Source organism: Peromyscus eremicus, chromosome 1, assembly GCF_949786415.1.
Source record: "Peromyscus eremicus chromosome 1, PerEre_H2_v1, whole genome shotgun sequence".
Lineage (NCBI taxonomy): Eukaryota > Metazoa > Chordata > Mammalia > Rodentia > Cricetidae > Peromyscus > Peromyscus eremicus.
Window position 1 is genome coordinate 24,224,576 of NC_081416.1, and position 18,247 is coordinate 24,242,822.

The window sequence follows — 18,247 nt, forward strand, 5'->3', positions numbered from 1 at the left end:
AGCCAGTATAAAGCACCATTTCTTTCTTCCCCAAGGCAATTGTATACATTTAAGAGTAAGATTGAAAAAAAAAAGAATAAGATTGCCCATTCACTAAGAGCTAAATGACAGCTCTGTGTGAGTGAAGACCCCACTCTGTGACACCATTTTTCTTCAATGTCACCTGTGCTGGGAGGGAAAGACACAATGAATATCAAAAGGTAAAAGGAAGCCGGGCAGTGGTGGTGCACACCTTTAATTCCAGCACTCTGGAAGCAGAAGCAGGTGGATGTCTGTAAGTTCAAAGCTAGCCTGGTCTACAACAGCCTTGGCTGTTGCATAGAAAACCCCTGTCTCAAAAGCTAAAAAAAAAAAAAAAAAGAAAGAAAGAAAAGAAAAAGAAAGAAAAAGGAAAAAAGGTGACAAGAGGTTGAGACTAAAATTCTGCAGGTTAGGGGAAGATTTTCCATGGAAATACAAATAAATCTTTCTAAGGAAAACATCAGAATCATGGGTGGTGGCTTTAGAGAATTTTCATTTTGCATTGCAAAGAACAGAAATTTGTGGGGAGGAGACATTGCCAAGTCACCAGTGGGTGCAGTATCCAATATTATAATCGATCATTTAAAACAAATACTTTAGTATCTGCAGGATATCAGCCCTGGAGATTACTTTTTAAGTTCAGTTTCAATTAGAAGAATAGAATGTTGCATTCTTTTAAGAGACTGCAGAAAATTCAGCCCTAAATGGAATACATATTCTGTACTGCCTCCACCCACTGCTCGGGGATCACTGTGCAATAGGGAGCAGATGTCTGAAAGGGGGCAGACATAGTAAGAACCACAGGCAGTGGATGACTCCAAGGAAACAGTGTCTTCTAACACAACAGGGCAGCTCATGTATGAACTCACACAGTGAGAAAGGTACCACACACAAGACCTATGCAAGCCCAAACCAGACCAAATCTCAGCATGGGGCAGGAGTTAAACACAGATTCCCACTCCTAACTGTAGAGCTATTGGCAATTGTTAGCTTCCGGTAAAAAGGAAGGGTCCGTTTGCTCTAAGTGTGTGGCCCCTGATTAATAGATCGGGCTCCGTGGAAGACCACACATTGAAAAATATTCGAGCAGCTCCAATTGGTTTTGCTGGGCAAGAAGACACAAAGTTGGGTGGATGGGAAGGGGAGAAGTGTAGATCTGGGAAGCGTCAGAACAAGAAGGGTAAATATGATTAAAACATATACAAAAACTTAAAAGGACTAATAAAAATTATTAAAAATTTAAATTGGTCAAATTTGTTATTGGAAAGCTAAATATTTACTCATTCTCTTGACATATTACTGTTACAGGGTTGGGGAATGTTCCACTACACAGAGAGATTACCGAATAACAGACAGCATTATGTCCATCTAAACCACAAGCAGTTTAAAATTTCAGATAATGGGACACATTGATACCCTGGGCCTCCTTATACCGATATCCAGAGGACACAGCGCATGTAGAAAGAACTGCCAAAAATACTTATGACGTATTTAGTGATTAGGAAGCATTAAGTACATCCAGATGGAGAGGGGTGCTGGAGAATAACTTGCCTAGACTCTTCAAAAATGGTATCCCGAGACACACAACAAGATGAAGAAACTACTTTTAGTTAAAGGAGATTAAAGATCATCAACCATGATATGCAACAAATGATCCTTGATTTTATCTAGCAATCAATTTGGGGTGTTGGAGATAACTAGAAAAAATCATTAATTTTAATTTAATTAATAATTAGTTTGCCTCAAATAATATCACAGCACAACTGTAAAGTTTCCTTGGGGTGGGGCCACTGTGCTGTGTCTCTCTGTGTGCATCCCTCTTATGCTTGGGAGGCACATGCTGAAATATTAGGAACAAATGCCTGGGTGACTGCAGATGACTTACAAGTATATATATGCATACATATTCACACACATGTATTTATAGGAGAAAACTAATTTGACATGGTAATTTCCTAGAATGGCGATTTTTCAGAGAAGTTACTAAAGATTTTGAAGATATCTTAAGGAGAAAGAAAAAATATAAATTCAGAAATAGTTTTCCGTTTTTAGGACATTCTCCACAGTGAGCTTGAAGTGTTAAAAACATACAGTTCATACTGATGTTGTCTAACTGTGCAGGAGAAAATGACCAGAGAGAAGCTTGGATCACAAAGGTGATGTGTGCGGTTTGGTTATTTAACCCACTGGGTTTCCTTATCTTCCTGAGAATAATCTTTGAAGATTAAAATTCCAACAGGGGTGACACAGGATGAAATTGAAGAGTGACGTTTCAGCCCAGTTGACTGACATCTGATCATCCCATGGACGATATCTGAGGATATGTGCTCTTGGGAGACCATCTACAATATTCTCTGGGAAATTCTGAGAAATTCGTAACCAAAGGCTGGACACCAAGTTTATCTTGAAATTCAGGAAGTAGAAAATGGTGTGATTTGTGCATGAGGGAACAGAAAGATGGGTCCTGTAGCGGCTCAAACAGATTGCCTACAAATAATCACTGAGAGCTTCAGAGAAGATTCAGGATGAGACAATGATGTGAGATGCTCTTCTGTGAAAACCTAGGGACAGCAGGGTGGCGATTTCAGCCAGCTGCTTGGACGGTGCCTTCTTCATGGAATCTTCCATGAATGTTGGGATATGGATTGCATTCACCCAGCTTTCACTCAAATAGCTGGAATGGTACCCAGGAGTGTGGCTTCATTGACTATCTCACAATTGATTTCCTAAAGCATCTTTCTGGTCATATACCTGGAGACTTGCCCTCGGCTCTGTCCTGAAGCACAATGCTACCAATGCTCAAATGACCATCGTAGAAACAGGACTACCTGATTTCCACATGACAAGAAACTGAGGAAAAAAATCTTAAATCATAGTCTGACAAAGTATGACTTAGATGGGTCTGTCTGTCTGTCTTTCTTTCCTCCTCCCTTTCTCTCTCTCTCTTTCTTTCATCCTTTCTTTTTTTAACATTTATTCTTTCATACATTACATCCTGACCTCCCTCCACTCCTCCCAGTCCCTTCTCGCACTTCTTTTCTCCCAAATCAACCCCTCCTCTGTTTCCAAAAAAAAAAAAAAAAAGAGCAGGCCTCCCAAGGATATCCACCTAGCATGGTCTAACAAGATACAATAAGACTGGGCAAAAGCCCTCATATCCCAGCTGGATAGAGCAACCCAGTAGGAGGAAAAGGGTCCTAAGTGCAGGCAAAAGAGTCAGAGACACCCCCCCCCACACACACACACACACCCTCCCATTGTTGGGAGTCCCACAAGAATACCAAGCTACAATTAAGAGTAGATTAAAGAATTAAGGGCTGGTAAGATGATTCAGTGGGTCAAGGTACTTGCCACCAAGCCTGAGTTTGATACTCACAGGACCCACAGGGCAGAAAGAGAGAACTGGCTCCCCAAAGCTGTCTTCTGACCTCCAAATATGCACTGTGTGCTCAAGCACGCACGTGCGCACGCACACACACACACACACACACACACACAAATCAATAAATGTAATTTTAACAGTTTTTCAGAACCCTAACTTTCAGGAGATGAAATTTCAGTAGGATTAAATGTAAAATACTTCAAGGCCTGTCTGGATTACCATGCCAAATTTGGGGACCCACAGTTTTGAAATGACATGAAAATACTGGAATGCAGAGAATCATTATAAACAAAACTATTTGGTGGGGACTATTGTTTAAAGAGTAGCTCAAGCTGGGTGGTGTGATACATGCCTATAATCCCAGCATGAAGGAAGCTGAGGCAAGAGGATCATGAGTTTGAGTCTGCTTGTACTATATAGCAAGACCCTGTTCCTACTAGGCAAACTCCTCAAAGTGTTCAAAACATTGGTGTGTTCAGCCTGGAAAGGAAATATTTTGGTAAGAAAGATGTTACAATTTTTTTTAATACATGAAGGAGGGACAATGGGTGAGAAGCCATACTTATTCCTGAAGGTCCAGAGGCCCAAACTAGGAGAAATAGAAATTATGTATAGGAAGACCAATTTCAGTTCAATATCAAAGATAACAGTCTGTTAGAATCACACCAGAACAGAAGGAGGCTCTGCCTTGTGAGCAGATGGATCCTCCATTGTGGAAAATAATCAGTGCAGACTGCAAAACACAGGAAGATGTATGGGTGAAGTGAAAAGGAAATCTAGAATTCTTAATATTTTTTGATAGTCACTGCATTTGTCCAAGGAGACAGAAATATCAGAGAATTAAGAAATAAGAGAGCAAAGGGGACGAGAGGGGAAAAGAATCTACAAACACGGACAGAACGAAACAAACCAACCAGCCGGGAAAACTAAGTGAGCAAAGAGTACACAGGAACTTGGTGGAATCATCAAAACGTGAAGCTGGGAGCTCTCGGGGGCTGTCAGAGGGCAGAGTCTGAGAGATAAGGGGGTCAGACATCCTGGAGGCAAGTGATAAGACCGGGGGTACAGGGTCAAGCCAGGAAGTGCCCCGTGTCCCAACAGCTTCTGTTCACTCTGCAGGGGATCTTCCTGCTGCCATCAGAGTGAGAAGAACAATTCCGTCTTAGACAACCTTTGCAGTGGCTGCATTTGCCAACGGAGCAGAATCTATGAGGAATCCTGAGCAATTCTTCCAATGCATCAGGAGTACACAAAGGGGCTCACTAGGGTTTTTGTTGTTGTTTTGGTTTTTTTGAAGGGCAGTTTGAGACTGCATTTGATTCCAGGAACAGTGGAACTGCCAGAGGGCTCAACCTGTGCCGAGGATGAAGAAGATGGGTTGACCCCAGCCTGATGTCAAGAAACCCTTCTGTCACCACACATTCCTTCTGTCCAGTTCGCAGAAGAGAAATGGCTGTAAAAGACCAACAGATTAGCTACCAGGCCAATGTGAGGTCCGGGATGCGTCTCCATCCATCCTGAAAGCCCACAGGCAAGAAGGTGCCTCATCCAGCTCTGCTGCTGACTATAACCTAAGACAAGTCTGATTTCATCTTTCTGAGTCTGTTTACTCATCCGTAAGAGAGGGAGATAACGTGAGGCAGTGGGAGGTAAAATGAGACAAGGCCTACCACGTGCTTAGATCAGCCTCCAGCACACAGGAGGTGTTCAACACACCAGGCATGGCAGTTCACAACTGCAATCCTAACTGAGGTGGGAAGAGGATAAGGTTGAGGCTAGCTTTATATAGCAACACTATCTTGGAAAAAGAAAGAAATAAAGAACAAAAGAAAGAAAAGTAAGTGAAAAAGAGATGCCCAGTAAGTCTTAGTTTCTTTGGAGCAGAATGAGAGGTCTCTATCGATTCCTCCAGGACTCTTGCCTTAGTGAAGACATAATGATGGTGATGTCCTGGGAAAGAGCTTTAGTGGAGATGATTCTTTCAAGATGAAGGTTGATAGCACAGCTGTTCAAAGTGGGAAGAGACTGTTCAGAATGTGCTTCTCATTCACAGAGTGCCTTTATCTGAAGTCCCTGGCACACAGGTTTCGTAGAAGTAATCTCACTTGACTCCCACAACAATCTTTGACAGGGCAATGTTATACCCATTTTCAAGTTAAGAAACTGAGTCTCCAAATAAGTGAGTTGCCTAAGGTTTTTCAACCAGGAAATAGTTGGATCCCACAAACCCACACACCAAAGTCTATCATCCCTGGAACACTTCACTACCACTGGAGGATGATGGATCATGTGTTAGAACTGAGGGTGATATGTGTGTGAGGATTTTATATGCATGATTCTATCTAATCTTTGCAGCTGCACGTCATTAGTATAATTCCTATTGTCTAGACGAGGAAATCAGGGCTTAGAAAGTAGATGACTGGTAAATCTAAATCTGTCTGACATGAGTCTGCACCTGCAGCGTTACACTTCCTTCCTCGGGACCAGAGAAGGAGATGGCATGATGCTGAGCTGGAAGAGCAGCTGAGAGGGGCCATGGCGGAACCAAAGGGCCAGGAAGTGAAGGATTACAAGCCCCAAATGACAAGGTTTTTAGCCTGAGCAGGAGAGCGTTCCCTGGGTAGACACTAGTGTAAGCCTAAGATTGATGTGTGAATTCAATACTCTGATTAAAGTTACATGAACAAAGCAGGGGAACCTCAGAAGAGGAAGCAGAAGGGAACGAGGCAGGCGAGCACTATGGGAAAAGAGCAGATGCTATAGCAGGATAGCTCTGGAGGGATAGAATAGTCCTGAGACCATAAATGAGGTGGAGGAACTGCCTGGACTGTGGATCGTGGAGGACAGGGGAGATCTGTCTTCCTCCCCAGGCATCTTCTAGCATCCCTCAGCACAGGCCACCACAGTGCACACGTTCACTTACTTCATTTGGTACAGATTATTGGTGCCTCTGTGGTCAATGTCGTGGCAGAAGGCAGCAGCGAGCATGGCAAACGCTTCAAGGTCTGTGTAGTATTTCTTTAGTCTCCCTGTCTAGAAAGACAGGTGAATACACATTTATAGAGGTCAATACATCTTATACCCAGCATAGCCCAGTCTTACTGCGAGGGAGGTGGGCCCGGGGCCAGGGCCTGGGGTGGGTTGGGGATGGTTCACCATGTTTCCACCAAAGATTAGTTTTGTATTTAGTGAGTCTTGTGTCATCCCAGGCAGTTTCAAAACCTAGGACATATCTGGGTTTTCCTTTAAAATGGTAGGCATATGAATTTCTGGTTGGCAATCTAGCCGAGTGCCCAGGGAGACCCGCATTTCTGGCAGCAGCCACAGAAGGGTGTGAGTCTGTGGGATCCTGTCCGTGAATGTCAAATGATATCTCTGACACAACAAGTCATAGCCACTTCTCCTCATTTCTCAAGTGGGAACTATTCAGAGTTGCAAACCCTTTCTGTGGCTTCCAGCATTGGTACCTACCATCAGCAACGTGAACATGGTCTGCCCCACATTGAATCCGTGCCGCCAGTTGTGGTAGGTGACAGGGCGGTACCCTTTCTGCACTGTGTACATCCACCTCGTAAGAACCTGTTACCCAAAGACAACAACACTGTTCAGACTTTAGAACAGAATTCTAAAGGGTAGGAGGCCTGGGGCATGCTTATCTAAAAAGGTGCATTGGTCCTGTTGACAGAGTTTAAGCCGGTGCATTCTCAAAGTTAATGATAATTTGAAATCCTAACTTGAGCTAATCTTTGGAACTGTAGAAAACATCAGTGAGGCACCGCAACAGAATGAAACCGCTTTTCAAGCAAAATGCCTCCTGACCTCTACCGGTACTTTGAATTTCTCCACCGCATTTATCTCAAAAAACAGCCGCAGTCCGCATTTAACCAACTCGTGCTCTGTAACTGGGAAGTCGCTGAAACAGAACTCATACAGGTCTGCTGCTTTCGGGTCCGGCAAGTCCTCCTTCTGTTGGAAGGACAGATCGATTCAGGTTACATTCGGCTGATGGCCCTTTATGCCGCACACGCAATATCAACAGTAAAGGGTTAACAGGAGGGGCTGCGGAGATGGCTCAGCACCTCACGGTATTTGCCACCAGGCCTGATGACCTGAGTTCAATCCCTGGAATCCGCGTGGTAAGGAGAGAACCGACTCCAGGAGTTAGTCTCCGACCCCACCTGTGCCCCATGGTCATGATCCAGCCCTCACCCCCATCTACCCCCACACAATTAGTTTATCCATTAATTAACAAGAGATACGATGATAAAAGAAACCCACAAACAAGTCCCTGAACCACACAGCCAAGTCCTGCTTCTTGGTGCTTTCTCTTCCACAGTGCAGGGGCTCCTCTTTCTTCCTCTCTCCCTCCATCCCCTCTATCATTCCCACCCTTCTTCCTTGTACCAGCTCAGTTACACGATGACCAGAGGCTGATAACCAGTTGAATCTCAATATAGAGGCATGCTTAAAATTTTTCTAAGTGGATTTGACTCCAACCCAATCCCAGGGACTCTTTTCTTTCTATAGTAGACATTTTTTATTTTAAACCCACCACAAAGGAGTTAGGAATATGTGAGGGAGGGGAAGGTTAACGAAGAACATGGTCATGACTGTGACTCGGGAGATTAAAAAAAAAAGAATATTTTCAATAAGGAATTTAGATTAGTGAGATGCTTATCAAGTGCAGACCAATGAAGGGCAAGAGCTCAGGAGTCTTAGAGAACAGGGCACCATGCACTCAGTACTGTGGGATAAACAACGCTAATCAAATGAGGTGAGATTCTGAAGGGGCGTCTCTGAGGCTGAGCTGCTAGAAGGAGGAAGGGAAGGAACATAACAGGGGGTGGAGAGAGGAGAAAGGACTTGCCATGGTGGGAGACAAGTCAGAGAGAGATGATAGGGAACACAGACTAGGGGAAACAGGAGGTCACTGGGAATCAGAAAGGAACAGAGCAACCCAGGCACCTGAAAAACTACAGTATTGCTAAAAGCAGGCATATGGCATTTGGTGTTGAAATGTGTGTGAACGGATCTCGGGGAAGCTACTAAGATAAACCTAGCCACGATCTCCCTAGAGCCTGAGGTGCCCCCTGTAGTCATCTGGTTTAGCTACAGTTTAAATGATCTCTGTGGATTGAAGTATGTTGAACAATGATGGAGAAAAGCAGGAAATCAAAGGATGGGTCTTTAGGAGAAGTCTTTCTTTTCAGTCTTGGAAAATGTCAAGGAAGACATTTGAGGAAACTCAACATTTACTTGAGAAATGAGAATGTGTGTCCAAAGAGATTGTACAGAAAGAACATGGGGATCAGAGGGAAACACTTACCAATAGGGCCAGGAGCTGTCTCTCGTCACACTCTTCAATTACATCCACATGTAACTTCTCTTTGAATTTCTAAAATGGAAAAGCAATCAAAGTGTGGAATTCCTACAAAGATTTCTATCCGATCCCTCTACTATTAAAACCAGTTAAGATGCAGTTAAAATAGGCTACACATCTGTTATATACAAAGACATTTTGTATGGGAGGAGCCTTACAGCAAGTGATTAGGAAGAATTAGACCAATAACCTAATACGATTGAGTTCTCTCCTTTTCTAAAACGCAGTTGTAACCATCTTAAAACTAAGCTGTGGGCTACAGGTAGGCAGGAAAGGAAAGAAGGAAACAGTGGTTTACGTCTTTTTTCGATGGCCAATAGCAGTTTCACGTGATCCATGCGCATGTTCTCATCCTTATCCTCTCAATATTTTAGTCAAATACCTTTTAACTCTTAACGGCCCCAGCAAAACAAAGCCAATGGCCCACACCACACTATACCTATATACACACTCAAAAAAAAGTAACTAGGAAAAAGCAAAAATGAAAGTCATTATGTGGGGCCTGGAGAGATGGCTCAGTGGTTAAGAGCACGGACTTCTCTTCCAGAAGATCCAGGTTCAGTTCCCAGAACCCATCCATAGGACAGCTAACAACTGTCTGTAACTCCAAGATCTGACATCCTCACACAGACATACATGCAGACAAAACACTAATGCACATAAAATAAGAATAAATAAATTTTTTAAAGTGATTATGCGGTTAGATGGCAGTGGTGCACACCTTTAATCCTAGCACTCAGAGGTAGAGGCAGGTGGATCTCTGTGAGTTTGAGGCCAGCTTGGTCTACAGAGTGAGTTCCAGAACAGCCAGGGCTACACAGAGAAACCCTGTCTCCAAAAACCAAAAAAAAAAAAAAAAAAAAAAAAAAAAAAAAAAAAAAAAAAAAAAAAGCGATTATGTGATGTGGTTCCCTTATTTTGTGGTAATTAGAACATTGTCAGCAAAAATCCACTGGCTCCCTCATCAGAAGATATTAGACTTGATCATGTAATTCGGTTTAGTCAGTAAGACTTTTAGAGACCACCATGTGAGCAAAGACTTTAAGTTACCAGGTTGCTGCTGGTCCACAGAAGATGAGAGGCCATAGAGCAAACCAGACTCACAGCTTGGTCACCAAGGTCAGTCAGAGCCTGCTTAACCCACAGCTATGTACATAAAACATAGATAATAATGTAGGTCACTGAGATGATACAGTTTGTTACACAGCATTAGAGGATAATAACTGACTGATACATTGCTCTTCTTCAAAACCTTGTTTTCCTCACTAGTATACTTGAATCTAGATGTCGTTGCTTTGGCTCCCACATACCCACAGAGTGCTACTGGAACACTGCAGTCTGGACTTCCAGGAAGGCCAGCTCACTGGCTGACCGAGCGCCTCCCTACACCTCACTGTGTCTTCCTCTCCTTATCTCAGAACTAAGCCTCTTCTCATCGGTCTGACTTCCCAGTCATTAGGTGATTTCCAGAAGTTGAGGTGAAATGCCATTTGTCCACAGGACTGGCTTCCTCACTTACCAAAATAGACCCGATTTCATCGGAGGTGGCTTTTGTGCGGCTCATGATCATTTCCTGAGCAAGGTCCTTTCTGCTTTCCAGTTTATTCACTCTCTCGTAGGTATCAGTGTTTAAAAGAGACCATCCAAGAAACTGGGTTAAAGTCTGAAGTGTAAGAAACAGTGACTCAAATCCTCTAAAGTTAAATAAAATTTGCTTTGCGGACAGCAATGTGCACAGTTTCTTATAGCGATCTTCATTCCAACATGGCCAACCCAGTTCTTTTTTTAAATTACTTTTATTGTTTTAGTTATTGCTGGAGAATTTCATGTGTGCACATAATGTGTTTTGATCAAATTCACCTTCATTCTCTTCTTCCCAATTCTTCACCTGACACTCCATCATCGCTTCCACCTCTCAGCTTCATGTGCTCTGTGTTTAAACCCACTAGTGCTGCCCGTATGTGCGTGGGCGTGGGACCATCTACTGGAGCATGGGTGGCTTCTCAGGGGCTCTTTCCTGAAGAAAACTGACCCTTCTCCAGAAGTCACCAATTTACAATTGCTCCTCAGCTAAGGGATGGGACTTCACCAGCCCTTCCCCCACCCACGCTGCCAACCCAGCTCTTCATATTAACATAAGGAAAAAGAAATCTGAATTTATTGCTCAGACAGTAAGACTGACTAAGCTTTGCTTTTCAGGTGCCATGTACCCAGAATATTCTACTGCAGAAAAGGAATTACAAACAGAATAAAATAAAGTAGGACTTAAAAATTAGACAGACATTTGAGGCCAAGAATGGGAGAGATTGCCGGGCGGTGGTGGCACACGCCTTTAATCCCAGCACTCGGGAGGCAGAGCCAGGCGGATCTCTGTGAGTTCGAGGCCAGCCTGGGCTACCAAGTGAGTTCCAGGAAAGGCGCAAAGCTACACAGAGAAACCCTGTCTTGAAAAACCAAAAAAAAAAAAAAAAAAAAAAAAAAAAAAAAAAAAAAAAAAAAAAAAAGAATGGGAGCGATTATAAAAGAGGAAGGGGAGGGGGATAAAAATATTCTTTGCTGTTATTATAGGATTGGAAAGAATTTGGGTGAAATCAAAACTTTATACTTGAACATAAAAGGTTGTAGTTTGTAGAAATCCAGAAACAGAAATGACCCCACCACAGCATCTTGATTACAACTGTGAGACTCGTGTCTTCAACGTTCTTTGGAACGTCGTTCCAGACCAAGGAGTAGATAATGCAGCCGCCATGATTTCACGATGTGCCGCTGCCTCTCTTGTTCTTTCCCACGCTTACCTCAGTGATGTGCTCGTCATGCTCATCAAAGGGGTTCCCGTCCTTCCTGTTGTAAAATGTGGCCACTCCCACAATGTCTTCTTTCTTGTTAACGATAGGCAGGGACAAGACGTTTTTAATGACCCAGCCAGTTTCATCTACCGGTCCTTTCTAGAAACAATAAGGGAACTTAGGTCACTTTAATATTTCCACTTTTTAATTTTGAAACAACTATAGATTTACAAGATGTTTCAAAAGAAATGTACAGAGAAATCCACGGACTCTTCATTCAGTCCCCACCAATGGAAACATCTCCTGTAACTGCAGTACAGTATTCAAAACCAAGAAACAGACAATATACAACTCATAGACCTTCTGGGGTCTCACTAGATTTATATGTGTCTTTGTGCTTATGTGTATGCTCATCTCTCATGGAAAATTTCAACTGCTATTAGAATCAACTGAAATATCCCCATCACTCCAATACACCCTCTACTATACCTACAACCACCACTACCCAGCCACCACTCAGCTTATTTTAAAGTAAACCTTGGGGTGAGAACATGGTTAGGATAAGTACCCTAGGTCGTCCATTCAAATGTACCATAACTAGGGCAACTGTGTTCTGACACTATAACCCTCCCCTTTGTTCTCACCCCTGGGGATGGACAGGGCTTCTTAGCCTTACGTTACCTCTCTGTTTCCTTTGCACTGTTTCCACCTTGCAATGTTCGTGTAGTTAATTTCTTATGTCAGAGTCTCTCTGTTGAGTACTTAGTATAATTTCTGTCTAATCCATCGAGACAGTCTTTCACTTTATGGTATGTTGTTATTACTAAAACCTGTGAGACCCTGTGACAAACCAAGACCCAGGCCAGTTGCTTGAGTTATAAGGAGTCAACCACAGGCCCTATGTCAAGATGCTCCCATGCTAACAGGAGGGATGCAGACAAATAACTTCAGAAGTGTTTCTCAAAATGTGACCCAAAGACCACAGTGTTGTGGAATAATCATTTTAATGAGGCAAAGATGTGTTACATTCATTTATGCTGCAGAATATTACTTTAACTGTGCAAAGGTGTTTTACTTTTGTTTATGCTCCATCCCTACAACAGATTCTTTTTAGGCATACACAGTCTATGGGAACGCATCTTAAACAAGGTCCCTCAGCCATTCTGATGCCCTCTCAAGCAAGAGAACCACAGGGTGCATTTGTACAGTATGTAGCTAAGGCAAAGGGATCCAAAGACTCAACATGTCACAATGATGGTTTTTCAAACATCTCATGGCTTATTTAGCCCTCCACAGAGTTTTAGGCTGAATCTTGGCTCATCCATGGAGCCTTCTCTGACTTTCCAAACCCACAAAGAACTTGCATTTTTCAGAATTCAAACAGGACTCATTGCCTGGATCACACACTTTGTGTTTTCCAAATGCATCAGAGTTGCTGGTTTGGGTCTTTGAGGTCTTCTGATCAAAGGGTGGAGACTATTATATAAACTCTCAGTTTCATGTAAGTAGTGGAATAGTGCTGAGCATGCAATTCTCAACACATGATTATTTATTATGCCAACAAGTTGTACATATAACTTATTCATTATTTATCACCAGTCACTGTCCTTAGAGTGAAAAACAGAGAAACTAAACCTCAGTGCTGGGCCTTAAAGGTCAAAGCTTTAGAAAAATGGATGCAGTATACCATGTTCTCAAGGTTCCATCCTTGGAAACCAGCTAGGAGCCACATCCCCACCCTTCATGGATAATCTTAAACCTTCGAAATAAACTTTACTGACTGCTTCTGGATGTTCTAGTGAATGTCCATTTGCTATTTGTTCATTTTTGTTTGCTTTGCCTTTATTTAGAGATTTTGACTGCAAAATGATAGAAGAAATCTAAAATTTAGAAGAAAAACTTTTAATTGAGACAATTCTATGGACTCCTCCACCACCGCCCCTACCCCACCCCAGAGTTGAAGGTCTCTTTAAAGGAAAGATCCCTTAGTCTAATTCAAGGAACACTGACTGGTAAGCAGAGCAAAGACTCCCTGGCCAAAGATGCCTACACCTAGTTTCTGGTACCCATGAGTGTGATCTTACAGATGAAATTATAGTTATCAGTCAGCTAACTGAGAAGCAGAAATTACCCTAGATTTTACAGAAGGATCAATATAATAACCAAGAACCTGAAAAGTAGTGACGTCAGAATCAGGGAAGGAACATCTGGCAGAGAAAGGTCTGCTGGTCCAACTGCTGATGTGGAAGATGGGAGAGGGTATGGACCATGGAATCCCAGCAGCCCATGGGAGCCCAAGGGTCTGGGAAGGTCAGGACACAGGTTCTTCTCTAGTGTCTTCCCAGAGGAACACCGTCCTCTGACGTCTTGGTTTTAGAACAATATGAAACATTTTACACTCTGGTCTTCAGAACAACAGGCGAATACTTCTCACGTTGTTTCCAGGGGTAAGTGGTACTTGGTTGTTGTTACGACACCGTCGGAAACATACATTGATCCCCAGGGAAGGCAGTTTGAGAACCACTGCCTCTGCTGGCTTGCTCCCCAACAGCTCATTTTCAATGTTTGGTTTTCCATTCAACATTTTTAGGTACAACAGGGAATAATAAGAATCGGGGTAGGACATGAGTTGCAGAGTAAGAATGAGGAGGCAGAGTGCGGAAGGAGGTTGGTGTTCTGAGGATGGCAGATTCCCCATCACATATCTGCTCTGGGGGCTGATACACAGGGCATGTTTGGGAGGGGATACAATGAGGGAGCTGGAAATGGCAGTTAGATAGACAGGGTCCTACCCAGGCTATGGAGAAAAGGATTGACACAAAGATGAGTCAAGTCACCTCAATGCAGCTCCGGAACAACACACAGGACTGCTGGGTTTTCCTAGGTCAATATTGCCCACCAGAGGATTCTGGTTGCCTCCTAGGATGGGCCTGCCATACTCACTCACTATCTGGGAGGCAGGGCCTTGGAACAAACATGACTGTTGAGTACAGCAGCCCTGAACCGTTGGGGCTCTGACAGGCACATTTCCATGGGTACCACACTGAAGTCTGCTGAGTTTCTGGGAGATCACTGGAGACTGGAGTTTTGTACCATTACAGGGACTCCTGAAGCCACAAAAAGGTCCCCCCATCCTCTTCAAAGCATTGCTCCAGGAGCTGCTCAAACCTCAGTGGGCATCTGCTTATACTGAATGAACTCCATCCTCACTCTGATTCCACAGCAGCTGCTCTAGGTTCAGACACTTAAAAATTTACTGATCACCTTTCTTACAGGGCCATCTATCTTGACACGCAATTGCTATAGATTTAAAGGCCAGGGCTGGGCACAACACAACCACAAGCAAGCTCTGGTTGCAGGAAGGGAGGGACAAGGAGCAACAGGGCCATATGGTGTTTATGTGTTTCCACATCAGTGAGCAAAGGGATGGGCAGGCAGAGCCGGGGGAAACCTCCATTTAACCAAACAGCTGTGCACAGGTTTCCCAAGACAGGGCTTAGCTTGCTGCTGTGGCAGGATCCCCCATACCCTAAGGAAGCTAGCTCTTCCTTTCAGGCATCAGTGGGACTCCATGTGTCTACACAGCACAGAGAAAGACAAACATTAGCAGTGCCCCCTGGGGAGGGCAGTCTCTACTCCTGACTCAGATCAGGGCTTTAATGTTTATGAAATGCAGGACACAGAGTGCCAGCACGCACAGAAGAGAGGCTGCAGCATTCTGGTACGGCAATTTCATCTAGTTTCCCAGGGGACCAGAGATGAGGGGCAGGTCCTTTTGGAGAATTAGATAAAACTAGAAAGAAGATGAAACCCAAAGTCTTATCATTGTTATAATCCCTTTTCTGCTGCTCTAATATAATACCACAGACTGGGTAGTTTATTTTTTTTAAAAAAAGTGAATTTATATTTCTCACAGTTTGAGAGACAGAGAGGCCTGAGAGCATGGCTCCATAATCTCAGAGGGGTTGCTCACTGCATCATAACATGGCAAAGAGCATCCCAGGACAGGAGGCCCTGAAAGTGCCAGCTGAAGTCTCTCTTCCTTTTCTTGGGAAGCTGGTGATGCCCTGTGCCTTCTGGCTCCACCCTCATTTATCTGAATTACCTCTGAATATACCCATCGAGAAATGGTATGTACATGAACTTGGGGACTGAGCTTTCAACACATGAACTCTAAGGGGTGACATTCAAACCACAGCTGTGACAGTGAGCAGAAATGGGTTAGCCCAGACAGCAGACACAGAGGGACTGATTGAGGGGCTGTCCTGTGGGAAGTGGAGGAAGGTTCTCCAGGAAGTGGGCTTCTGAATGGTGATTAAAACAGAGGTAAAATCCAGGACCCAGTAAGAATCTCTTTCTCTGTTTCAGATCACAGTTACAGTACGTTGTAGGAAGGGCAGCTGAGAACAGCACCCCAGGGCTGGATTTGGACCATACAGTGTCTCCAGCCAATCATTCATGCAGACAAGAGCTATGGAGCCCCTGTCACGCACCAAGCTCAGTTGTTGCCCCTAGAGAACCAAGAACAGAAGGGAATGGAAGTGCTTCAGTGTGCACTCATGCATTCACACACACACACACACACACACACACACACACACACACACACACAAACACACTCTTCCATCTTCTCTTATTTTTCTTCTCTCAGGCCCCTTCTTTACTGAAGAATCTGCTTCTTGATGGCCATTGGCCCAGCTACAGTTTTGCAGCTTGGACCCTCTGTGTGCCCACTGTCTACACCTAAGGCACGAGTAAAGCAGACTCTACGGATAAGGAGGAAGAGAGAGCACCCACCGTGCCTCCAGTCCTGAGGGATGAGGCAGGGTCATGGCCGCCCTTACCTGAAATGTGAAGTACTCGTCCGCAGGGGCATTCAGCATGTTGCAGATCTGTGAAGCGAGAGACAGAGTCCTTCTGAAACATGGTGAGGTTGGGGCCACGTAAGCCCACGGGGGTGGGGGCGGGGTAAAGAGTGTCTCCGCAGTAAGAGTTTCCCATGAAGCTCTTGGCAGCTTGGTAAACACATTAGCGCACACTCCCTGGGTTAGGCCATGTCTAATTAGCCTACGATAGGCTAGGGTGTGGGGAGAACACCAGGGTTGTATAAGTTGCCCATTCACCTGGTGTAAACACTTCCACTGTGGAGGGTACAGGCTACCAACATTTACCTGATCACAAAATTCCTGAAAAACACCTGACAGTTTTGGGTGAGGTCTGAAGGTTTATCTCACCTACCACTCCAAGCTCTTGTGAGCCATGGAAACTGCTGGTGTTAAATGCTTTCTAAGAGTGGATAAAACACATCTACTCTTTTTACACTAGTCTTACAAAGAAAATGTGGAAATCCTCTGAAGCTTTTGTATTTTTGTGTGTGTGTGCATATTTACTTTTGGGGGGTTTAGTTTACTTGTTTCTTTGTGTGAATCTGGATTTCCCGATGCAGCTCTGCCTTGTGTGGGATTAGCAATCCTCTTGCCTCAGCCTCCTCACTGTTGGGATTATAGGCACGCACTCCCACACACCCTCCATCTTGCTACTTCTGTGAGTGTTGATACTTTAAGAACTTGAGGACTCTTTGGTGCCGTTGTTAATTTCATGATCTAATTTGAATGTTTGACATTATTTCATGGACTTGTGGACCCTCCCGAGTGTGGTTTGAAGATGCAAACCAATTGATTCTTTTCTTCTAACTTTCCTATCATGGACATGTTTTTCAGCCCTTACTTTGAGAACATATTCATAGTCATATTAAGACTGCTGAGCACTTGAAATGGAAGGGAACTTGTTGAGAGTCACAGCCTCTGACTTTGAATATCCCTGGCTTTAAGTGGATGTCTAAAAATTATGATTCTTCAGAATAATAACGTGAAAAAAACGTATGAATCTTTCTCAAGTTAACTAAATATTTTCATATAATTTCAACGCCCTGATTAACTTACATTGTCTTTCCTAGCTTCCTTCCCTTTCTCCTGTACCAAAGAAAGTGGTCATCTCACCCTTATCTCATGCGTTCTTGGCTCAACTATTGTATTTACCTTGTAACTAATAAGAGTTTCACACCCTGTTAGTTAGCGTTTAAGTTTGTCTAATGACTTACGAATCCATTTTCAGCAACATATGTTGGCAATCCACTAAGAAGTGTCCAGTGGTCTGCAGGCGGTGACCTTGGAGAAGAGTAGAAAAGTTATTAGCATATATAAAAGTGATCAGATACAAAACCCCAGTGGCAACTCCCGTGGCTATTTCAGGGAAACACGTACGGAATCACGTTAATCTCTTCTTTTCCGTGTAAAATGTAATCGATGACTTTATAAAAGATGATTTCCTAGGAGGGAAGGAGATTGTGAGCACAGTATTATTTCCCACAAAAATGATCTTCCCTGGAGGATGTGTGCTTTAACATTCTTAATAAGTAGCATCTGATTTCCTGGCCATAGTTTTCTGTGTAATGTAAGTTACTCAACTACTTATATATTAGTTACAGGCTTGTAATCAGACAGGAGACAGTATGGACTGCATCCACACAATAAGAGAGGGCTCAGTGGCATTTTAAAAAGTTGAATTTACCCAAATAGCTTTTGGGGGAATCTGGTAACTAAACCACCAGCAACTCTGTCTTTACTTTTAACGGATTGCTTGTCGTTGTCCATGTGTAGCTGGCATTAATGACTTCAT

At 43.5% G+C, this 18,247-nt stretch overlaps 1 protein-coding gene across 3 annotated transcripts in view; it reads right to left on the bottom strand.

Moving 5' to 3' along the window:
- The window catches only part of Pde6c (phosphodiesterase 6C), a 54,351-nt gene that overhangs the window by 18,872 nt on the left and 17,232 nt on the right, over window positions 1-18,247 (bottom strand). For all 3 annotated transcript variants that reach the window (XM_059247012.1, XM_059247007.1, XM_059247001.1), the window contains exons 6-14: window positions 17,833-17,897; window positions 17,670-17,736; window positions 16,414-16,461; window positions 11,579-11,728; window positions 10,303-10,446; window positions 8,730-8,798; window positions 7,223-7,369; window positions 6,875-6,982; window positions 6,327-6,436 (exon numbers count right to left, since the gene is read on the bottom strand). In XM_059247012.1, coding sequence (XP_059102995.1) covers window positions 6,327-6,436; window positions 6,875-6,982; window positions 7,223-7,369; window positions 8,730-8,798; window positions 10,303-10,446; window positions 11,579-11,728; window positions 16,414-16,461; window positions 17,670-17,736; window positions 17,833-17,897 — 908 coding nt within the window. The remainder of the gene's footprint in view (window positions 1-6,326; window positions 6,437-6,874; window positions 6,983-7,222; window positions 7,370-8,729; window positions 8,799-10,302; window positions 10,447-11,578; window positions 11,729-16,413; window positions 16,462-17,669; window positions 17,737-17,832; window positions 17,898-18,247) is intronic.